Genomic DNA, 27,552 nt, shown 5'->3' with positions numbered 1-27,552 from the left:
CCTTTGATGGACTGGCATCCAATTAATTGTGTAATCCTGTCATGCCTGGTTGCTCTGGACCCACTGTGACCCTCATTTAAAAAGAATGAAAAAACTGTTCTCAAGTTACAAATATAATGAAGGGTCTATTTCATATTTCATTCTTATAGCTTGGATACAGTTACACTAATATACTGACTTACACACATAGGCCAAGTGTAATATAATTGAGTTACACTAAGGCCAGTGAAACTCTGGTGGGTATCCAAAACAAAAAAGACCTAATGCATAGTAATTTTCATTTCTGTACATCAAACAACCAGACAACATTCTGTGTGCATGTATAAAAATTTTATTATTGTAATAATACAATATGCACGTTAAATATTTGTATTATCGTATCAAATTTTCTTTAGATTTTCTATCCAAATTGATAGTCTCAGAATCCATTGTAACCAGTTAATAATGATAAAGTGAACTCTTTTAGTAACAGTGCAGTGCTGAAGAGGGCTGGGCTGAAAATATCCAGCAAACTATTTACTTAACAGCCTTAGGAGCTCAATATACTCCTCGCATAATGACACACATGTGGTCCTCGCCACACCCACAGTTCAATAGACCTTAATTACCAAATAAGATAAAAGGTCTTGCAAATGGCAAGCATTATGTTAGGCACTTAGGCAGTTTAGTGTATTAGAGTAATGACACAGGAGGACATCGACTTGGACAGGACTCCACCACATCAATTCTGACCTCAGTGTGACCCGTTACTGCTTTGTGCTGGTGGATTGTATAAAAGTGAAGTGTCAGTCAATTCTTTTACTACCTCATCAGTGACTACTGCACTTATAGCTACTGGGAACATCACCCTCCCATCGACAATGATAAAAAAAGTAGTGAGAATTGATTGGTTTTAATCACAAATATTGTATAGTGATCATCAGAATTAACATTCGACCATGACCAAGTGATGTTTAATATTTATTTTGTAAGTATAGTTTTTTTTTTATTTCACTGAGAGCATGAACTATTTTTATTTTGGTAAAATATTTCCTACATTACCCACAATGCTATTAGACTTTCTGCACATAGTAAAAACAATGTAGCCATTATGACGTCACAGGAGGTCTAAATTTGAGTTCTGTGATCTTTTTTTAATGGTTTTTAACATTGCAGCAGTGTTTGAGTTGTTTTGCCTCGTCTGTATACTCAAACAGATCAAAGTCAAAAGTAAAACTTTAACATTCAGCTTTATACTGCTAACACCATAATCAACACTATGTGTAAACATTACTATGTGTGTAGCTCAGCACACAACACACTTTCAGAAATAGTACATTGAGCATAGTGTTTCACAATAAATGATTAGACTGAGGGAGTAAACCTAATTTCACATTTTCTCCAATAAGCATTAGATCATATTGTGCTGTGGGTTTACAGGATCCATAATCTAAAACATGATTATGATTAGTCTTATTGTTATTGTATTAATAGAGTACACTGTGTATACTAAAGATACATTCTGTTCCTTACCTACATTACAAAGCACCTGTACTTAACTGCAGATGAGAATTCACAATGGAGTATACAGTATATATATATATATATATATATATATATATATATATATATATATATATATATATATATATATATATATATATATATATATATATATATATATGCTCTTTCTACAGTGTGATTTTACCTATGCACACAAACATTCATACTTGAGCTTTTATCTTAACAGATTAAACATCTGTTGTCTGGAATGTTTTTGACAAAAAAATAAAATCCTACATTGTGTGTGGTACAAATCTATAAAACCCCAGCAGTGTGTGTGGGACATGCTTCTGCTATAGACAACCACAAAGCAGCTGTTCCTCTTCCAGAGAAGTGAGCTAACTGAAAACAACAACGACAGTGTTCATCTAAAATACACTGCTGATAAACTGTGCAGATTTGCTGTTATGAAGAATTAATTCCAATAGTAAAAAGGTGTATGTGGTTATTATTTTATTGGTGCAGAACTTTTGATACATTGGTATGCTTCATGTACTTGTGACTCTTTCTGGGATACTGTGCTGCTGGAGATATTTTTTTCATTCGTGTTTCAGTTTGTTCCTCCTATTAAACATACCTCCTATTGCGAATGCACTAGCAATGTCCTTTTGTGACACCAGAGGGGCACACAGCCACTAACTTCTAATGAAAAGAATGAAAATACAGCACAGTGCAACAAATTAGCATGAGAATCACTAAGCACATCACAAATATATCAGTCTAAGCCTGTTTACTGTGCTTCAGGGCCGAGTGTCCTTTAAATTATACCAGACTTTGCAGGCCTTAACACTCTGAGTCATATTTACAGTGAATATAATGCTATAGGGACAGTCTGGCTTTTAAAGTGTTATAAGGGTCTCTCTCTCTCTCTCTCTCTCTCTCTCTCTCTCTCTCTCTCTCTCTCTCTCTTTCTTTGCTCTTTCTCATTTTCAATAAGGCAAGGCTATTGTAAAATTGTTGATTATCTCTCCCACCCATCTAATGGACTCTTAATCATCCTACCATCTGGCAGAATGACCTGAGGCTGTCACCCTGCTGACCCACAAACACCCAACAGAACTAATCTGGCACATAGTTATTTATTAAATGGTAGAGCGAGCATCACATTGAATACTAACACTCTCATTAAAGATGAGATTAAACTTTATGATGCAGTTGGAAAAGTAGGTTTCTGAACTGAGTAATACCTGATCATGGCAATGAGTTTGTTTCTATGGTAACAAAGAACTCTGATCAATAATTCTAGTGACATTCTACACAACAGGGGTGCCTTCTAGCCATGAACCATTTTGCTTATTTCCCCCTTCTGTGGTCCATTTGTGCTGTGCTCCTGTCCTTGGTCCTAGAACAAAACAATATTTTGTTCTACTGTATGAGAGGATAATCATATAAATATACTAGACTTTACTAGCTGTATCTAATTCAAGCTCATAGGGATACATTAATGAGTGCAACTTGCACATGCAGAAAAAATCAGTCATAGCAATAAAAAAATAAAACCAAGTCCAGGAACTTCAGCTCGTTTACGAGATAGTAATCTGTTTTAATGGTCCTATTTGCTTGACATTATAGAGTTAAGCTGAAAGATGCCACAGCACTAGTATATATGAAAAACATTTCTGGTTATGACCCACTGTCAGTGTTACAGTACAGTAAGAGATGATTTGGAAAGAGAATCAATGCAAACAAAACCTAAATAATATCGGTTAGCTACTAAAATAATAGAGACTGACAAAAGTGTTTATTTGGCTTTTTTAAAAACTGCAGCATTATTTCATCATCTGCAGGTAAAATATATCCATAGCTAGTGAATAACATTCCTTTAACAAGACTGTTGGCTCTTAATGAATGTTTTTGCTGCTGTAAAATGCGTGATTACAAATAAGTGTGTGTTTTTGTGAGCCTTCTGCTGTCTCTTCATGGCTGTAGGAGAGACTGACAGCTATACACTGGACAGATGGAGTTCACTGGAACTGAGGAGCTGACTGATGGGGAGAAGGAAATAATCAACAGCGTTCTGGCCCGGGCCGAGCTAATTGAAGCCATGGAGCAAGAACGGATTGGGTGAGTAGAATTTCTTCAGCTATGTCCTTGTACCATCTGTCCAGCAGTTTGAGGATTCAAATTATGGGTATGTATTGTTGCTGGGACAACCACAGTCCAGGCTCATTAAAAATGTGTACTCACTGTTCATCATTACAGTAAGAGTGTAATGGAGGTAAAGAGAGTTTCTGATGAACGTAAAGCTGGTAGTTATAGGGGTGATCATAACGGTCACCAGGGTTTATGCTCCACAAGTGAGTTGTGAGATGGAGTAGATGGAAAAATTCCGAAGTGAGTTAGATGAAGTGGTGGAGAGTGTACCTAGGAATGAAAGGTTGGTAATTGGGCAGACTTTATTGGGCATGTTGGTGAAGGGATCAGAGGTGATAAGGAGGTGATGGGTAGATATAGCTTTAAGTAGAGGAATGTGGAAGGGCAGATGGTGGTAGATTTTGCTAAAAGGATGGAAATGGCAGTGGTGAATACTTATGTTAAGAAGAAGGAGGAGCATAATGTGACATAATAGTGGATGAAGGTGCACACAGGTGGACTATAGTCTATGCAGGAGATGCAATTTGAAAGAGATTGGAGACCGTAAGGTGTTGGTAGCTAGACAGCATCAGATGGTGGTCTGTAGGATGGCTTCGGAGGTGAAGAAAAAGAGGATGAAGAATGAAAAAATAACAATATGGTGGAAACTAAAGGAGGAAGACTGTAGTATGAGATTCAGGGAAGAGGTCAGACAGGGGCTCGGTGGTGGTGAAGAGGTGCTGGATGATTGGGCAACTACTGCAGAAGTAATAAGGGAGACAGCTATAAACGTACTTGTGACATCTGGAAATAGAAAGGAAGACAAAGAGATGTGGTGGTGGAAAGAGGAATTGCAGGAAAGCATAAGGAAAAAGATGTTGGTGAAACAGAATTGGAATTGGCAGAGTGATAAGAAAAGTAGGCGGGAGTATGTGGTGGAAGCAAAGGAAAAGGCATATGAGGGGCTGATGTGAAGTTAAACACAAAGAAAGGAGAAAAGGATTTGCACCGATTGGCCAGGCAGAGGGACTAAGCTGGGAAGGATGTGCTGCAAGTTAGAGAAATAAAGGATGCAGATGAAAATGTGTTGACCAGTGAGGAAAGTGTGTTGAGAAGATGGAGAGAGTATTTTGAGCAGCTGATGAATGAGGAAAATGATAGAGAGAGAAGGTTGGTTGGTGTGGAGATGGTGAAGTAGGAAGTGGATAGGATTAGTAAGGAGGAAGTGAGAGCAGCGATTAATAGGATGAAGAGTGGAAAATCGGTTGGCCTAGATGACATAACAAGAGAAGTGTGGAGATGTTTTGGAGAGATGGCAGTATAGTTTTTAACAAGATTGTTTAACAAGATTCTGGAAGGAGTGTGCTGGTACCGATCTTTAAGAATAAGGGAGATGTGCAGACTGAAGTTGATCAGTCATGCCATTAAGTTATGGGAAAGAGTAGTGGAATCCAGGCTGAGAGAAGAGGTGACCATCTGTGAGCAACACTATGTTTTCATGCGGATGAAGAGCACTACGGACACAAGAGACTGTTGATAGGGAAGGTTAGAAGAAGTTGCATTGTGTATTTGTGGATCTAGAAAAAACGCACGACAGGGTGTCGAGAGAGGAGTTGTGGTATTGTTTGAGGAAGTCAGATGTGTCAGAGAAGTATGTGAGGGTTGTGCAGGACATGTATGAAGACAGTGTGACAACAGTGAAGTGTGCAGTAGGACCGACAGATTGCTTCAAGGTGTAGGTAGGACTATATCAAGGATCGGCTCTGACCCCTTTCTTGTTTGCAGTGATGATTTACAGGTTGACGAACAAGGTCAGACAGGAGTCTCCATGCAATATGATGTTTGCGGATGATATTGTAATTTGTGGTAAGAGTAGGGAGTATGTTGAGAAGAGTTTGGTAAGGTGGAGGTTCACGCTGAAGAGAAGGGGAATGAAAGGCAGTAGGAGAGAAATGGCGGTGGAGTGGTGCGGTTGCAGGGAGAAGAGGTGGTGAAGGTGGAGAAGTTTAAGTACCTGTGGTAAACAATGCAAATAATGGAGATTGTGTTAAAGAAGTGAAGAAAAAAGTGCAGGCAGGAGTGGATGGAGAATAGTGACAGGAGTGATTTGTGATAGAAGGGATTCATCAAGAGTGAAAGGAAAATTTTTAGGACTGTGGTGAGACCTGCGATGTTGTATGGTTTAGAGACAGTGAAATTGAGTAAAAGACAGGAGGTGGAGCTGCAGGTGGCAGAGCTGAAGATGTTGAGGTTTTTGTTGTGAGTGACGAGGAAGGACAGGATTAGAAACGAGTTTATAGGAGGGACAGCGTATGTAGGACGTTTTGTAGACAAGTTGAGGGGGCCCGATTTAGATGGTTTGGACATGTGCAGAGGAGAGACATGGTAGAATAATGCTGAAGATGGAGCCGCCAGGAATAAGGAAAAGAGGAAGGTCGAGGAGGAGGTTTATGGATGTGTTGAGGGAAAACATGCAGGTAGTTAATTTGAAAAAGGCAGATGTAGTGGACAGGGTGGTATAGAGACGGATGATCCGCTGTTGCCGAAAGAAGAAGAAGACACAAATTTTTCATCTTTCAGTCAATTTCAGGTGGGATTGCTAAAACTTTCTGTTGGAGTGGATGAGGTGGTCAGAATTCCTTCAGGAATGGGCTGGATTGGTCAGAATTCTTCAGGAGTAGATTAAAGTGGATGAAGTAAATAGCACTGGGATGTGCACACCTCTATTTTAAATCTCTTTGCACAAACATGAACCTCTGGATGGATAATGCAAAATGATGTTTATTCCATTGCAGATAAATAAAGCAAAATTTCCAGTTCTACCAGATCTAAATGGATAGTGGGAAATATCTAGAGAGAAATATGGATTTATTAAAATGTTTTTTTCTTAAGTGATTGAGAATGATTCAGCAAAAGCAGATCTATCTCAGCGTTTCAGGATGTTACTGCATTTTGTCTCCATTACAATCGCTGTGAGTCAGGAAGAGGTGGACTGCACTGCAAGCCATTAATAGTGAATGTTTATACTACAGCTTTGTATCAATCTTTTTGCTTAGCCTTCTGGCTCTGTTTGATCTGCTGATGCATTTCTCCCAATCTCCTGACCTCAACACTTAATTTGCAAAAGCGACTTTTTCGATTCCTTCCGATCAGCAGAATTAAAGCAGGAGTGGTTAAGAGTTTAAGGAGGAGTTAAAGGGCTGATTAATGAGCTTAACCCTGTTCTGTACTGCAGGCGTTTGGTCAATCGGCTGGACACGATAAAGAACATGGCTTGTGGTGATGGCTATTCGCAATGCCTGCTCTGTGGCCAGCAGTTTGGCGTGATGGGGGTCAGCACAGTCATGTGTGATGACTGCAAGAAGGTATAGAAGAAGAGCATATAGCTACAGTAAAATCTTTTTGGTATATTATTGGTTCGTCTCAAATACACTATTTCTAATAATAGGTGCAAGATTTTACAAATGTGTGGTAGCTACCTACTATTCACAGGTTAATATGTACTTTTACATGTGCTCTCTGGTATAATAACATATGAGAAAACATTTCACAGCGCTATAGTAAAATATTTACTCAGACATAAATAAGTAAATATGTAATGCTTGTATGTAATAGTAGTGGAAATAAAATAAAATAAGACAAAATCACCAAGAACATTACTGATAATAATAATAAGATGTAGAAGAAGAAAAAGAAGAATGTGTATTTGTACCTGTTAGTCTAAAGACACTATTTACTTCCATCTTTATTCATAATAAAATCAATTGTTTGTGCTAGAACTAATAGGGGTAAAGAGGGTGAATACATATGCAATCACAATACACACAATTCCAATGAATTTCATTTCAGTTCCAGGTTGTAACCTTATATATTTGTTACATATACCTACCTACATATGGTATTTCAATATTCATGTACTTATTTCCAAGAATAAAATGCTCAAATACTGTATATGAGGCAATTCTAATCATCCTCATCAACTGCATATTTGTATTACGCCAAGTATTACAGGTAAATGGTACATCATTACTTTGTTAAGCTCTGAAATGATTGCTTTGCAGTGCAATGGTTTAATATACAAGGTGGATAGTTTATTATGCACTGTAATAGCAAACAATATAAAAAAATAAAAATAATAATATCCAATAAGTATTTTCTTTTTAACTGTGATTGTATTAAAAAAGCAGTACTTGCAGTACTCTATAATAGCATGCTACTAAACAAACATTATGATGTAGCTGCTGTACACATCACATTAAAAGTCTAGGCATTATCCTTTATCAGCTCTAAATCCCATCTAAGTGATGTCTCATGTTGTGGAAATGTGGAAAAGCTGAAGCTATTTGCCCTCTGTGAATGCATTTGCACCTGCACAGTCTCTTGAGACCAAATATGTGTGTACTTTTAAGTGTGTTTTTTTTTTCTCGCTCTCCACAGCACATGTGCACCAAGTGTGGTATTCGCAGTAACAGTCGCTCCTGCTCTGTATGGCTGTGCAAGATATGCAGTGAACACAAGGAGGTCAGAAATAATAATATACATTTCATAAAGTCCTGTTTTCAATACAGTATGCCCTCTGTTTTCAACACTTCATACAATGTGTATAAAGAAATTTTAGTGCAGATGCCTTTGACCCGTTTTGGGCTTTTATAACAATTTTACATTCAAGTGTTGCATACACAGCTATTAAATACATTTATGTGTGTGTGGTGCTTTTAATAGTTGACACAAAGGAGCTTTACAGCAATCCGAATGTAGATTTAGTTTCCTAATGAGCAAGCCAGAGGCAACACTGTCAAGGAACAACTCCCAGAGACAACATGAATACCTTGAAAGGCACTGGAATAAAAAGGGAACCAGTCCTTCTGGTTGATAACAGATAGTGGGATTTTAAATCATTCTTCTTCTTCCATCTGTAAAAACAGGCCATCAGCACTGTTAGTGTGAGTGTGCACAAGGCTTTATGTCTTATTGATTACAGCAGCAAGTCTACAGTGTCCAGGTAAGATTATTCACTGAGAAGATGGTAAGACTAGAGATTTTTTAAATATTTTTTAAATGTACATTTTTATGGTAGCTGTGTAAGATCATCCACAACAGAACACAAACAGCTTCAAGTGGCAATAGAGCAACGATAACGAAGATATTTGTAAAAGTTCTGTCAAAATTTTGTTGGTATAATATTTTACTTTATTTTGAGAGACAGAAGGAAAATGAATTGTGATTATGAGCTGGCATGCAGAATCTCTGAATTTATTTTGGAATTTCTGGAATTTCACATGAATGTCTGTCTGTTATTACCTTGAATTGAATTAAATGCTTTGTACAGTGATGGACAGTAACACAGTAATTTGTTACTTTACTTAAATAGCTTTCTCACATATATGTACTTTACTGAAGTATTTTCATTTGAGGACACATTTACTTTAACTTCACTAATTTTAAAAGTCAAATATATATTTTTTTTTTCTTAACTACATTTTGCGAAATGTCGTTCCTTTTTATTTATGAGTGGAAAAAACTGGTCAAACACACATCAAGCCACCAATCAGGGTAGAGCACATGCTCTGTTTTGAACTTGTATTGATTGATGCTTGGTGGTATCTAACTAGCAGGAACATACAGTTCAGCATCAGCCTAACAGCAAACAGAACATTTTAAGAGGAATAAATGATGGAAGAAGCTGCTGACTCTTAACTTGCCAAAACACCTGTGGCCTTCTTCGTCTGTCTCCATACCACCCTGTCCTCTACATCTGCCTCTTTCACACCAACTACCTGCATGTCTTCCCTCACCACATCCATGAACCTCCTCCTTGGCCTTTTTCTCCTACCTGGTGGCTCCATCCTCAGCATTCTTCTACCAATATAATTCATGTCCCTCCTCTGCACATGTCCAAACCATCTTAATCTCTCCTCCCTCACCTTGCCACCAAAACATCCTACATGTGCTGTCCCTTTAATAAACTAATTTCTAATCTTGTCCATCCTCGTCAATCCCAACGAATCATCCTATCGGACACTCTCTCTTCCTTCAGTATCACCCTTACACCATTTCTCTTTCCATCCACACCATGATAGAACAGTTTAAACCCACCTCCAATGTTCCTGGCCTTACTCCCTTTCCACTTGGTGTCCTGAACACACAACATATTTACCTTTCTCCTCTCCATCATATCAGCTATCTCTCTCCCTTTACCAGTCATAGTACCAACATTTAAAGTACCAACCCGAACCTCCACTCTCCTGCACTGCTCCTTTCCCTGCTGTCTCTGTAGACGTCTTCCTCCTCTCCTTCTCCTCCTTCGGCCAACAGTAGCCCAATTTCCACCGGTACCCTGTTGGCTAACGATACCTGTGGCAGTCGTTGTTAACCCGGGCCTCGACCGATCCGGTATGAAATTCTCATTTGTGATCCGCATATTTGATTTGGCACATGTTTTACGCTGGATGCCCTTCCTAACGCCCTCCCTAACAACCCTCCCCATTTACCCGGGCTTGGGATCGGCACTAAAAGTGGATTGGCTTGTGCCTCCCTAATGGCTGGGTTAAGCAAATAGTCCTGTGATAAAAATCATAATTGGAACATTATAGCCATAATAAATCATAGTACTTTGAATACTTAAGTACAAACGCGATTCCAAAAAAGTTGGGACACTGTACAAATTGTGAATAAAAAAGGAATGCAATGATGTGGAAGTTACAAATTTCAATATTTAATTCAGAATACAACATAGATGACATATCAAATGTTTAAACTGAGAAAATATATTATTTTAAGGGAAATAAGTTGATTTTAAATGTCATGGCATCAACACATCTCAAAAAAGTTGGGAAAAGGCCATGTTTACCACTGTGTGGCCTCCCCTCTTCTTTTTTTTTATAACAGTCTGCAAACGTCTGGGGACTGAGGAGACAAGTTGCTTAAGTTTAGGAATAGGAATGCTGCCCCCTTCATGTCTAATACAGGTTTCTAGTTGCTCAAATGTCTTAGGTCTTCTTTGTCGCATCTTCCTCTTTATGATGCGCCAAATGTTTTCTATGGGTGAAAGATCTGGACTGCAGGCTGGCCATTTCAGTACCCGGATCCTTCTTCTACGCAGCCATGATGTTGTAATTGATGCAGTATGTGGTCTGGCATTGTCATGTTGGAAAATGCAAGGTCTTCTTTGAAAGAGACGACGTCTGGATGAGAGCATATGTTGTTCTAGAACTTGGATATACCTTTCAGCATTGATGGTGCCTTTCCAGGTGTGTAAGCTGCCCATGCGACACGCACTCATGCAACCCCATACCATCAGAGATGCAGGCTTATGAACTGAGCGCTGATAACAACTTCGATTGTCCTTATCCTCTTTAGTCCGGATGACATGGCGTCCCAGTTTTCCAAAAAGAACTTAAAATTTGTTCCAGATTCTCGGAATCTTTGGATGATATTATGCACTGATGATGATAATAACTTCAAACTCTTTGCAATTTTTCTCTGAGAAACTACTTTCTGTTATTGCTATTTTTCGCCGCAGCATTGGTGGAATTGGTGATCCTCTGCCCATCTTGACTTCTGAGAGACACTGCCACGCTCAGAGGCTCTTTTTTTACCCAGTCATGTTGCCAATTGACCTAATAAGTTGCAAATTGGTCTTCCAGCTATTACTTATATGTACATTGAACTTTTCCGGCCTCTTATTGCTACCTGTCCCAACTTTTTAGGAATGTGTAGCTCTCATGAAATCCAATATGAGCCAATATTTGGCATAACATCTCAAAATGTCTCACTTTCAACATTTGATATGTTATCTATATTCTATTGTGAATAAAATATAAGTTTATAAGATTTGTAAATTATTGCATTCCTTTTTTATTCACAATTTGTAGTGTCCCAACTTTTTTGGAATCGGGTTTATACATTTAAAAGCAAATACTTTTGTACTTTTACTCAAATAAAAGTTTAAAAGGAGCACTTATACACACACACACACACACACACACACACATACACACACACACACACACACACACACACACACACACACACACACACACACACACACACACACATGCATATATATATGTAAACCATATCTACCTGGAGCTGGCTTTGTGCATAGGAGCATAGTAATGCTGGTAAAGGTTTGGGTCCTCTAATAAGTGCAGAGAAAATATAATGCTGCTGTCTCCAAAGACATCCTGTACAAGTGTATGCCTCCGACTTTGTGCTAACAATCTGAGGAAGAACCACATATGGCTGCACAAATCAGGTGTCCCAATATGGTTGTCCATATAGTGTATATTTTCTTCGTGTCATATATGTGCTCTTACTAAAAACACACTTGCAAGGTAAAGAGGAACAAATCTTGATAGTTTAATTATAACTAAGGCTGCTTCTGGCTCATAAAAGGCTCATAAACCTTCTAATGTCAACTCATGAGATTTACAATTGAATTTTATACATTCTCCAGCATTATTTAATACAAATATACAACAAAAATGTGTATGGGTATGTCAGCAAGACTCTACGTATTAAAGTATAAGGCAATGCCACTGTATCTGTTTGGGTTAAACACAACAATGTTTCTGAAGTGGCCTCAAGTACTATTGTCTACAGGATGTTTTTACTATTGCAGTTAACCAGTGTATACACAAACACTTTAAACATATCATGAGGCATCTCGTGTTATTTGCTATAAATCACGTGATGTTCGGATGCGACCGTTCACTCATGTCCAGTCAGGATGAAAGACTCAGCCAAGTGGCCTGAAAACAATTCTAAAAAGCTTTCTAAACAAACAATCAAACAAACAAATACAAATAAAGTGTGTACTATTTACATATGTATTTAGAATATAGATCTTATTTATTTTAAATACATTATCCAAAGATTTAAGTAACCTTCAGTTTAAGCATCACTGGCTTTTTCAAGGGGATTCACTTGTTTTATTTGTTTAACATGTCAAAAAAGAAAGTGGTGCATGTATACGGATGTCTTTTTCTGGCTGACAGGTTCAGCACCTCTGACTTTAGGAGTTTTTTTTTTACCATAATGAGATGATTCATGCCTTTGATGAATCACTGCTGTCACAGAGCAGCACGCAGACCTCATCCCATAATACAATATCATCACGCAGACCCACCGGTATTTCATTTGCCTCTAATCTAGTGCACTCTCATTTGCAAATAAATCAAAGGCATGGCAGTTGCCTGGAATATTCAGTAATTTAAACTTATGTTTATATTCCTGTTTACTTCTGGGTTTTTTTTTAATGCTGTGGCAAATTGCAATCTGCCCAAATTCATACTTATGTTTGATATGGTTTCTTACACTCTACTCTTCCCTAAATTGTGTACATGGAGACCACGAGGATAAACAGCCACCACTATTATTTTTGCAAACAATTTTGCATCACATTACATCAGGTAAATATACTTACAGATAGCATGCTCTTGAACCTTATTTGAATATAAATCTAACATCTAACAAGAATTTAATATGGGAGTGAAAATCTTTGTGGGACTTATTAAACTGATATAATTTAGATCATATCTAAACTGCCTAAAGTTTCTTTCATTAAAACAACATCATTTCTAGGTTACATTTTGAAATTTTTCATATGTATTTATCTAAAAACAAACAGATTTAACTGACAGTGTATTTGAAAACAAGGTTCGTGATCTTTCTCAATGCATATTTCAAAACAAACAATGCACTGCATTATGAGTCTTTGAGGGTGAATTTGTTCCCAGAGTGGTGCATTGTGCATTTCAAGAGCGCATTTGATATTCTCTATGCTGGTTTAGGCACCAGGCACTGGGAATCTCTTTTGAATCCAGGCTTTTTCAAAATCCTACTCCACCTATGCCATAGGTGTCCAGGCTTATCATTAAAGGTTTGATGTGGATGCAGGTAAAACAGGTAAATCCCTGGCCAAATGGGTCCTGATTTTAGCAGCATTTAACCAATTTTATTTGAAAATCCATACTGAGGGTTGTATTGTGCACAATGTTATTCAGACTTCAGGCATAACATCAGATTTCTTGTGAAACATCTACCCAAGTGAGGTGCACAATTTTAATCCAGTGTCACCGGCTGACTGCTTTTGCCATTCTCCCCTTATATTAAATCCTCTTAAAATATAATGCAGTGCTTTCTGGGACTGGTATTAAATACAAACATATGGCACTAATAATTAATTAGTAGTATTAAACCTTTTTTATCTCCACAAAGTATGTCAAGCATCTTAAAGACAGAAGTTTCTATGGAAAAATCATGGGTTATAGTAATATAAATGTTATATTCTCATTAAGGATGTTCAGTTGAATAGTTAAAAAATTACACATAGAAATAATTGATAAAATCTCACTCTACATCTTCTTTCTTGTAAACAAGCTCTATTGCAGTGATAACTATCTTTTCTTGACAACTGCTGTCTGCTAGTCATCCGTGTGCAAGTTTGGGGGATTGCAAGCTTATGCATATGTAATTTTACTCTATATTTCTTTCAAGATGTTAAAGCAGTCTGGTGCCTGGTTCTTCAAAGGGATGCCACAGCAGACCTTGCCTGCACCTTTACCTATTGCAAAGCCCAAACAGTTCAGCACTGTTGACACACCTGCTCCAACTGTACCATCATTCCAACAGTGCACAACTGCGCCTTCATATGTCCAGACACAGAATGGAGGTTAGACGTTCAAACGCTAATGGAATTTTTTTCATTGTGTAACAGTGCAGACTATAAACTCTTAACAAACTCCAGTGAAAATAATAGGAAATTAAAAAAGTTACAGGCTCAAGGAACATAATTCTGGATCAACAGGTTATTTGTGTATAATAGGTTAACTTACAGGCTACTGTAATGTCTAAATATAGGTCAAACAATAAAATACTACTAATACATTTCACAGATATCTGAATATGTATTTTCTATAGCAAGAAGCCATGTAAGTACATTAATCCGACATCCGACATATGTACATTCTGCTTATTGTCAAAAAAGCAGCAGATTTCAAGTCAGTTATTTGCCATGAGATTTTAATTGAGTCTGAAATGTGTTAAAGAATATAAGAAGCTAAGAATTGTAATATCACTCTCCTGATTGTTTCAACTCAGCAGAAATGAAGCCTCCTGAGCAAGACAAGCTGCCTGTCAGTGCTCAGATCAGTCAAATTCAAACTCAATCGGGTGTGGTGAGACAGTCTAATCTGACAGCATGGAAAAAAGAAGAATCTGTCAAGAGTGCCAGTCCTTTGCAGCCATCTTACCCGAGCTCACTTATTCAGAGAGGTAAAAAAAAGAGCTGAATGGTGACTGTAATTCGCATTTTAGAGCAGTTTTGATAATTCCTCATCTTCTCTATGCTTTATTGAGTCAGAACTGTAGGTTTGAGTTCTGCTTGGACTAAACTATATTACACATGATGGCTAAATCACAGCTCAAACAACATGTTTTTTTCAACTGTCTTTGAGAAAGGAGTCACTCAGATGGACAGTAGGACAATACCTTCTATGCAGCCTCTAGTTGCAAATAGCATTAACACTCCAGCTACAGTCGAGGAGGTAGACGATTATGACTCTGATGATGCCAGTAAGTCTCCAATACACCTCCTTCACAACTGTGAAACTCTGTAACTATATAGTGATTTGCCTTCATCTAGATTTGCAGGCCAATAGCTTTAGTTTGTAGTTGGAATTTGTTTTCAGGTTCAATTTCCTCTGCTATTCACTGCTATTTTTTGCCCTCTCTCAGCCACACTGGGGATGTTAGAGTTTAGTCTGCTCTACGAGGAAGAAAACAACACTCTACACTGCAATATCATCAGAGCTAAGGTATCGTATTTCCATCTGTGAGTAGGCCAAAATTGCGTTCAGTAAGAAGCTCTTCCGAGGTCCATTTCATTTATATATATATATATATATATATATATATATATATATATATATATATATATATATATATATATAAAGTGAGGAACACCCTGCTATTTTGCAAGTTCTCCCACTTAGAAATCATGGAGGGGTCTGAAATTGTCATCGTAGGTGCATGTCCACTGTGAGAGACATAATCTAAAAAAAATATAAATTATCCAGAAATCATATGATCAAATGATTTTTAAACTATTTATTTGTATGATACAGCTGCAAATAAGTATTTGAACACCTGTCTATCAGCTAGAATTCTGACCCTCAAAGACCTGTTAGTCTGCCTTCAAAATGTCCACCTCTACTACATTTATTATCCTGAATTAGATGCACCTGTTTGAGGTCGTTAGCTGCATAAAGACACCTGTCCACCCCATACAATCAGTAAGAGTCCAACTACTAACATGGCCAAGACCAAAGAGCTGTCCAAAGACACTAGAGACAAAATTGTACATCTCCACAAGGCTGGAAAGGGCTACGGGGAAATTGCCAAGCAGCTTGGTGAAAAAAGGTCCACTGTTGGAGGAATCATTAGAAAATGGAAAAAGCTAAACATGACTGTCAATCTCCCTCGGATTGGGGCTCCATGCAAGATCTCACCTCGTGGGGTCTCAATGATCCTAAGGAAGGTGAGAAATCAGCCCAGAACTACACGGGAGGAGCTGGTCAATGACCTGAAAAGAGCTGGGACCACCGTTTCCAAGGTTACTGTTGGTAATACACTAAGATGTCATGGTTTGAAATCATGCATGGCACGGAAGGTTCCCCTGCTTAAACCAGCACATGTCCAGGAACGTCTTAAGTTTGCCAATGACCATTTGGATGATCCAGAGGAGTCATGGGAGAAAGTCATGTGGTCAGATGAGCCCAAAATAGAATTTTTGGTCATAATTCCACTAAACGTGTTTGGAGGAAGAAGAATGATGAGTACCATCCCAAGAACACCATCCCTACTGTGAAGCATGGGGGTGGTAGCGTCATACTTTGGGGTGTTTTTCTGCACATGGGACAGGGCAACTGCACTGTATTAAGGAGAGGATGACCGGGGCCATGTATTGCGAGATTTTGGGGAACAACCTCCTTCCCTCAGTTAGAGCATTGAAGATGGGTCGAGGCTGGGTCTTCCAACATGACAATGACCCGAAGCACACAGCCAGGATAACCAAGGAGTGGCTCTGTAAGAAGCATATCAAGGTTCTGGCATGGCCTAGCCAGTCTCCAGACCTAAACCCAATAGGGAATCTTTGGAGGGAGCTCAAACTCTGTGTTTCTCAGTGACACGCCAGAAACCTGACTGATCTAGAGAAGATCTGTGTGGAAGAGTGGGCCAAAATCCCTCCTGCAGTGTGTGCAAACCTGGTGAAAAACTACAGGAAATGTTTGACCTCTGTAATTGCAAACAAAGGCTACTGTACCAAATATTAACATTGACTTTCTCAGGTGTTCAAATACTTATTTGCAGGTGTATCTTACAAATAAATAGTTAAAAAATCATACATTGTGATTTCTGGATTTTCTTTTTAGATTATGTCTCTCACAGTGGACATGCGATGACAATTTCAGACCCCTTCATGATTTCTAAGTGGGAGAACTTGCAAAATAGCAGGGTGTTCAAATACTTATTTTTCTCACTGTATTTAGATATCATCTGACCATGTGACATTCTCCCAATCCTCTTCTGGATCATCCAAATGCTCTCTAGCACACTTCAGACGGGCCCGGACATGTACTGGCTTAAGCAGGGGGACACGTCTGGCACTGCAGGATTTGAGTCCCTGGCGGCGTAGTATGTTACTGATGATAGCCTTTGTTACTTTGGTCCAAGCTCTCTGCAGGTCATTCACTAGGTCCCCCCGTGTGGTTCCTGGGATTTTTGCTCAATTTGACCTCACGGGGTGAGATCTTGCATAGAGCCCCAGATCGAGGGAGATTATCAGTGGTCTTGTATGTCTTCCATTTTCTAATAATTGCTCCCACAGTTGATTTCTTCACACCAAGCTGTTTACTTATTGCAGATTCAGTCTTCCCAGCCTGGTGCAGGTCTACAATTTTGTTTCTGGTGTCCTTTGACAGCTCTTTGGTCTTGGCCATAGTGGAGTTTGGAGTCTGACTGTTTGAGGTTGTGGACAAGTGTCTTCTATACTGATAACAAATTTAAACAGGTGCCATTAATACAGGTAACAAGTGGAGGACAGAGGAGCCTCTTAAAGAAGAATTTACAGGTCTGTGGGAGCCAGAAAACTTGCTATTTTTGTAGGTGACCAAATACTTATTTTCCACCATAATTTGCAAATAAATTCTTTAAAAATCAGACAATGTGATTTTTGGGATTTTTTTTTCTGAATTTGTCTCTCATAGTTGAAGTGTACCTATGATGAAAATTAACTAAATGACTAAATAATTCCCCCGTAAATATATGCGTACACCCCTCACATTTCCACAACCATTTTAGTAAATCCTATCAAGAGGCAATACTATAGAACTAAATCTTGGATATATTTAAAAGTAGTGCTGCAAAAATAACTTAACATACAGCCATTATTGTCAAAAAAGCTGGCAACAAAAGTGAGTACATCATGTGAACATGTCAAAACTGTGTCAATATTTTGTAAGAGCATCATTGTTATCTGGTCTGAGCACTCATTTGTCTGTTTTTTGAAGCCAGATCCTGCACCTGACACACAGCACGACAACACAATTTCTTTGATCGACCCTTCAGAGGTCTGTTCCGAGTGGAACCTGTCTTGGAAAACCTTTGTATGACCCTGGCCACTGTACTGTAACTCAGTTTTAGGGTGTTACTGATCTTCTTATAGCCCTGATCATCTTTGTGGAAAGCAACAATTCTAATTCTCCTCAGAGATTCTTGTTGAACATTCAGTGGTCAGTATTAGAGAATTTTACTTAAAGCATTAAATTTTAACTGCTCTAATACAAGATACACAAATTTGTATGGTTCTGTCAAACAGACAAAAACAAGAACATAATGAATAGGACTTGTGGCTTTGCATGGTTACACAACGTACCGCTTAAGGTGTACTCACTTTTGTTGTCGGCTATTTTGACAATAATAGCTGCATGTTGAGTCATTTTTAGAGGACAGTAAATCTAAACTGTTATACAAGCTGCACATTGACTACTCTAAAATATATCCAAGTTTCATTTCTATAGTCTTGCCCATTGAGAAGATTTACTAAAATGGTGAAATGTGAGGGGTGTATTTACTTTTGTTAGATACTGTGTATATATTTATATGTGTGTGTGTGTGTGTGTGTGTGTGTGTGTGTGTGTGTGTGTGTGTGTGTGTGTGTATAGTACTATTCAAAAGGCCATCACTGTCTTTGTTGTCTGACCAAATTTTTAAAAGTCATCCATATTTATTTTTTATTCTCTTTATTATATTACAAACAAAAATACGGCAAATGTGTGCACAAAATTTAAAAAAAAACCACAATTTCCAAATATTTAGCGTAACCCGACCACTTAGACCACATCTTGACCTCTTTTGGGGAGACTGTCCCGAAGGCTTCTTATAGCACCTACCAGAGTTCTTCATTAGATTTCAGTTTTGTTATTTCTTTCTCTAGATCTTCAGGTGAGATCCATACTGCTTGTATAATATTACTTTTTTACTCCAAATTATTTCACTTTATTAGCTGTGTGCTAGGGTTTTTTATCGTCCTGAAAAAATAATATAACCATTCTCAATTGGGTGCTTTCCAGAAGAAATGAAATGATCTATTACAACATGTCTGTACTTTCCAACTCATCAACTTGGACAATGTTAATAACACATCAATCATAAATTCAGCACCAAACCAATTCAGACCACCATGTTGGTTGAATGCTGCAAGCACTCAAACTTCCGTCTCTTCTTCTTACATGTTGATAAAATATATAGATGATTGGATCAAAAAACTCAAACTTTGTTTCATTACTCCATAATCCTCCTTTTCACTGATCTTCATTCCAATCTTTGTGAGCTTTAGCATATTTGAGCATTTTCACCCTGCTCCCCTTCTAAAATAGTGAAGGTGGCTACACTTCCACAAAGACTAATCCTGATCAAGCTTCTTCAGACTGCAGAAGGGTCAGCTTGGCAGCCAGATGAGCTGCTATATGCTAAGCCAAGTCCCTGCTGGTCTTATTTCGGTTTCTCAAAGGAGAAACTCTGAGAAACTTCTCATTGGAATTTAAGCGCTTTCTTGGCCTTCAAGTCTTTTTTCAATCCTTGATCTCTCCTGATTCGGTCAAACTGCTTGGAAACGACATCTTTTGGTTTGTTTGTTGATTTCTCTGTAAGACTTGCCTTGCTGTTGAAAGAGCATTTTGAATGGAATGATATGATTAAACGTTGGTCTCATAACCTGATATAATAGACCTTTTTTACAGCTGATTTTTTATTTATTTCACATGACAGGTGTTCGCAATGACATTGATTAGGGTTCCATTTCAGTTAGGTTTACAAGTGCCAGGTTCCTGCCCTTATTGCTATTATTTCTTGTCACTTTAGCTAATAGAATGATTTGATTTGTATCTGTTTTTTTTAACACTGCATACAAATTTCCTGTATTTTCTGTTTGTAATCTACTAAAGAGACTGAGAAGTAATTATAGTTACATATAGTTATTATACAATTGCTGAAGCAACAAATCTAATGGTGGCCTATGACCTTTGCACAGTATAGATATAATATCTATCGATCTGTATTTTATTTCATATAAAATTGGAAATTTACTAAAGAATAGGTTTAGGAATTAAATTTAATATTGAAGATTTTCCACTATTTCTAGGTTCATATTTAAATGTGATCAAATTTATGATACTGTTTTTTTTTTTTTTATCTGCTTTGTACTAAAGTTCAGATTTTTTTCTATGCCCAATACCACCTCTTGGAGTAAGTGTTCATACAAAACTCTGGCAGTTTTTATCTAAAATGGATTATATGGATTTGCACAAACTTGTGCATGAGTACTGTCATTACCGCGAAAAAAGGGACATACAAATATTAAGAAATTTCAAAATCCATGTAAATTTTAGAAATACTTTGAAATATTTTGTGAAATTTGTTTATTATTATTTTATTCCTGTCTCTTTGGTTCAGGGTCTCAAGTCAATGGACTCCAATGGCCTTGCTGACCCATATGTCAAACTGCATTTGCTTCCAGGTGCCAGCAAGGTAAACATTTTGGCATGCAGGACTATACAGGACTGATCAGCAAATATTACATTATTTTTGTATAATCCTATTGTTATTATATCATTATATTATATCATAAATATTATTGATTCCAAATTGCTCCACATTTTTATCTCCTAAATCTATAACAAAAACTTTAGGTATCTTCTATAATCTAATAAAATTGTACAAACGAAAAGTTTATTTTATGCCGTGTGTGTAGTTAGCTATTCAGATAATGTTTTTTTCAGCATGTTATTTGACATTAGCACTAGAAAGGGTTTAATTGAGCAAAAATGGTGTCAGAACACTGAAGACCCTCACAGACTTAAATAATATATGATTTTATTAACACAGCCCTACTTTCTTTACTCATCGTGGTTTCATCCTGAATTTCCACATATATGAAAACCTCTAGTTTTAAAGCAGTGTGCATCTAGGAACACTTGTTATGCATGGCACATTCAGGACTCCGTTTTCATGAATCTGAATAAAAAAGTGACTGAATTATAAATATCGTGCCTGTCGTGTTAATTTGTATAAAATTGAAAAAGTGTTTATTTTTCTTAGTCTAGCAAGCTACGCACAAAGACTCTACGCAACACGTTGAATCCAGCTTGGAATGAGACGCTGGTCTACCACGGCATCACCAATGAGGACATGCAGAGAAAAACCCTCAGGTAATGTTATAATTGTGTTATATTTAGGACTTTGTTCTATACCAAATGTAAAAGACAAGGTTAATTGTTAAAGAAAGAGAGCAGGATGATATAATCATTAATGCTGTTTAATCAAATTGCAAAGGCCCTGTGCAGATATAATAAGCAAATCGGGGTAAAAAAAAAAAAAAAACTTGTTTAATCCAGAAATATGTCAAGGACTTGAAATGCTTTGTTCTCATTATTGCTTCAAATAGGTCAGTTTTCAAAGTTTGAAAGTTTCAGCTGGGCAGCCAAAGGGCTTCATTGAAAGTAATCTTGTCTTTAAATGCACCAAAGATTAAAAAAGAAGATTGAACAGTTGATAGGAATATTAGCTTTGTATGTTAATTATCAGCAAGCGCTTTTCCATCGCATTTAATACATAAAGCTGGTTTGAAGTGTCATGTTTGTACAATTTCTCAAGAGTGGTCAGATAATGCCAGTTGATCAGAGGAGGTCTCTGCTCTAAGAGGTTTAAATATTTCATCTGTGATAATTATTTTTCAAATATCTCTTTCCATTGTTAGATTGTTAAACAAAATTTTTTTTATAGATTAGATTAGATTAGATTAGATTAGATTAGATTCGATTCGATTCAACTTTATTGTCATTGTGCAGGGTACATGTACAGAGCCAATGAAATGCAGTTAGCATCTAACCAGAACGCAATAGATAGCTTATTTACAAGTGGCAGTGTAATAAATAAGGGTATGAGGTTATACAGAAGGTGTAGTAATATGTACATATAACTGAATAAGGGTATATATAGTGTGGTTTTTATATAAGTATGATACAGTATGAAGTGGTATGACAGATATAGCTACTTTCATTACTAGAGATTTAAAGCACGTTTGTACGTCGCTCTGGATAAGGGCGTCTGCTAAATGCCGCAAATGTAAATGTAAATGTAAATATAGCTGTACATATATACATATGTATATACATATATGTACATATGTTATATATATATAACAGAACAGAATAAACAGAATAAATATGGATGGATATACAGAAGTGTAATGATTAATAAGTTTTTGGGTGGTGCAAGGATGCATGATTTTAAAGTGGTGAAAAATAGTGCAAAACACAGAAAAAAGTGACAGTGCAGTGGTGATTGTTAACACCATATCAGCTGTTCAGTGCAGAAACAGCCACGGGAAAGAAGCTGGTAACAACCCTGCTATGTTTTAGTTAGTAATAAAGTGTAAGGCAAGACTCAATATCATTCTCTATACAGTTATGACAATAAAGCTGATGTTTTAGAGATATCAGATTCTTTATTAAATGCTGTGTGGTTGAGGGAATCTGATTGCGTATTTATTTGTTATTTGAGTAAATTTCATTTGCAAATACAAGGAACAAAGATACTAATCGATGTGTACTGTTTAGAGAGTTTAATTAACTGCTTAATTAAAGGCATGACATTTGTAAGAATGCTAAGGGTCGGCATCCACGTTGTTCATTGTCAGATTCTCTGTGAGCGATGAAGACAAGTTTGGACATAACGAGTTCATTGGGGAAACGCGTGTTGTGCTGAAGAAGCTCAAGGCGAACCAGAAGAAGAACTTCAATGTGTGCTTGGAGAGAGTTATTCCGGTAAGATGCAATATCACCGACTGATGTTATTAGATTACAGATACGCTCGTGATGCGTGATCTTGGATTTCACAGTCTGCTTTTGGCCCTCCCACATGTAGGTGAAGCGAACAGCTGCTGGAGGGGCAGTACGTGGTATGGCATTGTATGAAGAGGAGGTAAATAAACTGTACATAACAGATATAAAAGGAATATTTATGCACAGGAATATGAGTAATTTGAACAATATCACATGAACAAGAGTGCAATTAAACTGAATATACGCTGATGTTCACCGTAACTGTGCGGTTGTGTGCGATGAGTGAGATGTCGCTTTAAGTACAACTGTTAAACAACAAATTAATATTTCATTTCGGACAAAATATGGCCAGCATTTATGGTCAACAGCACACTCACTTTATAGTTCATCGGCTTACTGGATAGTTAACTGATTTTTACATTCTTAGTAAAGTTTTTTTTTTTTATTATTGGCACCGATAAGCATATTATATATTTATATTATATATATATATATATATGTTATATTCCTGAAATGTAATCGTTTGCCATGTCACAGATGATGTCACTAACACTACTATAGTAACCATTTCAAACTGGGAAGTGGAATTGAATGTGGTTGACCCAGATGAGATAGGAACACCGCTTGACCAATCAAATTTGTGGATCAGAAATAACAGTTTTTTGAAAATCATACTTAAAAAAATTTTTTTTTTGACTATTCATATGTAACTATACACTGTTTGGCCATTATATATTTTTTTCTGAAGATAAAGGAACATCCATGAATTCAAATTAACATTAATTAAAGTAAAACTTTGGCTCATCAGATCAAATATCAGAACAGATCATCAGTTTAAGTGAAGGGGGCATGGATTTGGAGAAAAACATTGTGTTCAGGGACTGTGAGTTTAACGTTTGCATTTTCAGAATCAGCTAGCGATACAATTAATGTTGATGGGTTATGTGAAATTAATATAAATGGTTGCAGTCAAAACCTGTGCTTGGTGTTCTTTGCTATATCGTGCAGATAAATGAGGGTGACGATGCAGAGGAGAGAGGACGAATTTTGGTGTCTCTTACCTACAACACCCAGCAAAGTCATCTCATTGTGGGAATTGTCCGCTGTGCTCATCTGGCTCCCATGGATGCCAACGGCTACTCTGACCCTTATGTCAAGATGTGGGTATTAAAAAAAAAATGATAGCACTGTAAACACCTTCAACCTTTAAAGCCTCAATATCAAACTCCTATCTTGTTCTCATCATCTCATCATGGAGACTTTCATGAGGTACAATAGATATAAACATACACATCATGCAATTTTGACCTTTTCCAAACAGGATAAACCCTTACAATTATCTATCCTTATGCAAATGAGGTCATGCTAAGTGACATTCATTGCTACACACGCTCCTGTTTATTTAATAGAGTATACTTTCTTTAGAGATAATTAGGCTCCAGTGTAGCTCATAACTGCACATTGTCGTGTCTATTGTCTTCATGCTGCTTTGCAGTTCCCTGAAACCCGACATGGGGAAGAAGGCCAAGAATAAAACACAGATCAAGAAGAAGACCCTCAACCCTGAATTTAATGAGGTTTGCTTTTGTGCTGTCTGTCTCACTAAAACCCTTCTGTTTTATTAATAAGCACCATTGACATAACACCTTGAGAGCACATTTACAAGCTCTGCCAGTTTAAAACAAAGAAGGTGCTTTCACAACATACAAAATGGGTTCTGCCACTAATACGTTTCACACCCGGCTTTTTCTTTTGTTTATTATTGCAGGAATTCAGATATGAGATCAAACACAGTGAACTAGCAAAGAAGACTTTGGATATTACCGTCTGGGATTATGACATGGGAAAAGCCAATGATTTCATAGGTATGGTGACATTATTACAAATAATAATAGCAATAATAATAATAATAATAATAAAAATATTTATAATAATATAATTAATATTATTATTACTAAGGTGGATAATAATAATAGTTATAATAATCATTTGTCTTCTTCTTTTTCTTCTTGTAATACACTACAGTTTCCTATTATTTTTATGTCGTACACTTAAATTGCTGGGGAAAAAAAGCATGTATTGGAATATGCATGAAATAATCCACAGGCCAAAGTCATGATAATGAAGGCCGTGACCTTGATGAATATGGAAAGAAATTCATGTCCCTATTAAAAATGTAATCATTAGCTCAGAAAAATATGGGAGCCGTTGTGCACGCTTCACCTTACTGGACAATGCAGTACAATTAAACCTCTTCATTACAGTTTCCTTTTAAAGTGCTTATAGTACACTTTTTTACTAAATTGTGAGGATTCGATTTTAAGAGTATTTTGAGATCTTAAAAGATTTTGAAAGTATATTAAGAGTATTTTCATGAAATTACATGTTTTCAAGCTTTTTTCCTATTTTCCTTCCACTGTCCAGTATTTAAAACATGGCACAGCTACAGTGGTTCTTGTGAAACCTTTCAAATTTTTTATACTTAAAGCAGGTTTTTACATACTTTCAATCTAAAAGTGAACCCAATCAAACAAATCAGACAAAACAATTCTACTTGGTAATTTATGTAATTAGAAAAATGATCCAATATTTCAATATAAATGAATGGCAAACAATACAACTATATAATATAACAATGCTCAATAATACTTTTTGCTTGGTAATGAATTATTAAAACCATCTACCCAGAATTTCCCAGCTCATTTTCAATTGAAAAAATACCACTAATAAAAAAGAATAAAATAAAAGATTTCTCATCTTCATCTTGTTACATCAGTTCAAACTAATCTTTCATAACTTCCCAGATTTGTCAGAAAATATCTGGTTGGACAGTTTTTTTTTACATTAAGTACCACTGTGTGTCAATGTTTAATTGTGTTTAATCAGAATGTTTATATTAATATTAATTTTATGTAATGGCAGCTCTGACAGAAGTTCCAGCTCTTTTCAATACAATAATTTTAATAATAGCAGTTTATGCATTGCAGACACCCAAGACAAATAAAAATTAAAATGTCTGCATGTTGATATGGGATTGTTACAGTAAATAGTTAAAAGATAATAGTTAATAAGATAAAATAGTTATAAACATTTTCTGACACAGGAGAGTCTTTTATTATTTACTTTAGAAGCCAAAGAGAGAAATAAATAGAACAGTTGTGAGAAAACAAATGACAACATGAAATAAATGGTTTCAATGACATTCCACAACATCAAATGTATCTGTAAATGGTTAAAAAGTATATCATCCTTTAATTATTAAACAGTGTGATTGAAAGCAAAGTCCTGTGGTCTAACAAGATTAGAATGCATAAATCTTTCTTGTTTTGTATTTGTTCAAAATACAATGCAGACTATAACATCAAGCTTAGTGAATCATGTTGACGTGTATAAATCACAGTGAACTGCGATGAGTTGCCTAAGAGATAAATGCCTTTAATTCTCTCACATACTTTGAATGCAAATCCACACTTTTTTTTTCCGTATGAGAACCGGCAGCATCAAATCAACATAAGAAACGTTTTTTCAGTTCAATAAATATATCTTACATGTTTTATCTGCATGAATGATTGCTTTTCAGTTTATCATGGATTCCTCTTTATAAAATGTATGTTGTCTGAAACACAGGAGGCTGCCAGCTTGGTATCACTGCCAAAGGAGAATGCCTGAAGCATTGGTACGAGTGCCTAAAGAACAAAGATAAGAAGATCGAACGCTGGCATGTGCTGTTCAATCAAAACAACATTGAGGCTGATGACTGAAATATAGCGATCTCCATACCCTATTAGATCTCACTTTGTGATTCTGTCTTCCACTGTTCCTTTCTTCACTCTCTTAAAACTGCTCCTACTGTGCTAATTAGCCTGACTTCATGTCTAATAGTGCACTTCTTGCTTCATGCTCTTACAATGAGCTATTATGTAATTAGTGGTTTAGATAATCTTTAAACGTCTAACTGCATTGAATCTAATCGACTATTGCAACAGATAGTGAGAAAAAAATCGTGTTCTGTTAGATACCGAGGAAGTTAATGTGACTTTAAATGTGATGTGATTACAGTATTTTTGAATTTTGAGCATCTTCCCCTAAACAATTTTGTCTTTAATATTACTTAATGACGGCTCTAATAAAATTATTAAAACATCCTGCACAGTAAGTGATACACACACACACACACACACACACATATATATATATATATATATATATATATATATATATATATATATATATATATATATATATATATATAAAACTTTTTTTTTTTTTTAAATTGTTCAGATGCATAAAAAAATACATTGAAGAATATATACTCATCGTTTATTATATTTGGAACATCTGCATGTTTATGCAGTTTTCTAATTAGTCAATCATGTGGCAGTAGTGCAATGCAAGGAAAGGCCAAGAGCTTCAGGTAATGTTAACATCAAACATCAGAATGAAGAAAAAAGTCTGATGTTTGTGACTTTTACCGTGGCATCAGTGTTTGCACCAGATGGATTAATGTAAATATTTCTGCAGACCTCCTTTG

At 36.6% G+C, this 27,552-nt stretch overlaps 1 protein-coding gene across 2 annotated transcripts in view; it reads left to right on the top strand.

The window, feature by feature from the left end:
- Positions 1-27,191, top strand: part of rph3aa (rabphilin 3A homolog (mouse), a) — a 39,984-nt gene extending 12,793 nt beyond the window's left edge. Inside the window, exons 2-16 of one of the 2 annotated variants that reach the window (XM_046862065.1) lie at positions 3,472-3,606; positions 6,851-6,980; positions 8,053-8,136; positions 14,116-14,290; positions 14,722-14,892; positions 15,079-15,192; positions 15,355-15,434; positions 20,632-20,706; positions 21,277-21,386; positions 22,877-23,003; positions 23,104-23,160; positions 24,030-24,181; positions 24,517-24,598; positions 24,790-24,886; positions 26,649-27,191. In XM_046862065.1, the coding sequence (XP_046718021.1) occupies positions 3,500-3,606; positions 6,851-6,980; positions 8,053-8,136; positions 14,116-14,290; positions 14,722-14,892; positions 15,079-15,192; positions 15,355-15,434; positions 20,632-20,706; positions 21,277-21,386; positions 22,877-23,003; positions 23,104-23,160; positions 24,030-24,181; positions 24,517-24,598; positions 24,790-24,886; positions 26,649-26,782 (1,695 nt within the window). In that variant the 5' untranslated portion in view covers positions 3,472-3,499 and the 3' untranslated portion in view covers positions 26,783-27,191. Of the gene's footprint in view, positions 1-3,471; positions 3,607-6,850; positions 6,981-8,052; positions 8,137-14,115; positions 14,291-14,718; positions 14,893-15,078; positions 15,193-15,354; positions 15,435-20,631; positions 20,707-21,276; positions 21,387-22,876; positions 23,004-23,103; positions 23,161-24,029; positions 24,182-24,516; positions 24,599-24,789; positions 24,887-26,648 lie in introns of both variants that reach the window. The other variant, XM_046862063.1, reaches the window with a different exon arrangement.
- The last annotated feature ends 361 nt before the right edge of the window (positions 27,192-27,552 follow it).

Source organism: Silurus meridionalis, chromosome 11 (genome assembly GCF_014805685.1).
Source record: "Silurus meridionalis isolate SWU-2019-XX chromosome 11, ASM1480568v1, whole genome shotgun sequence".
Classification (NCBI taxonomy): Eukaryota; Metazoa; Chordata; class Actinopteri; order Siluriformes; family Siluridae; genus Silurus; species Silurus meridionalis.
This window is presented reverse-complemented; position numbering and strand designations above follow the sequence as displayed.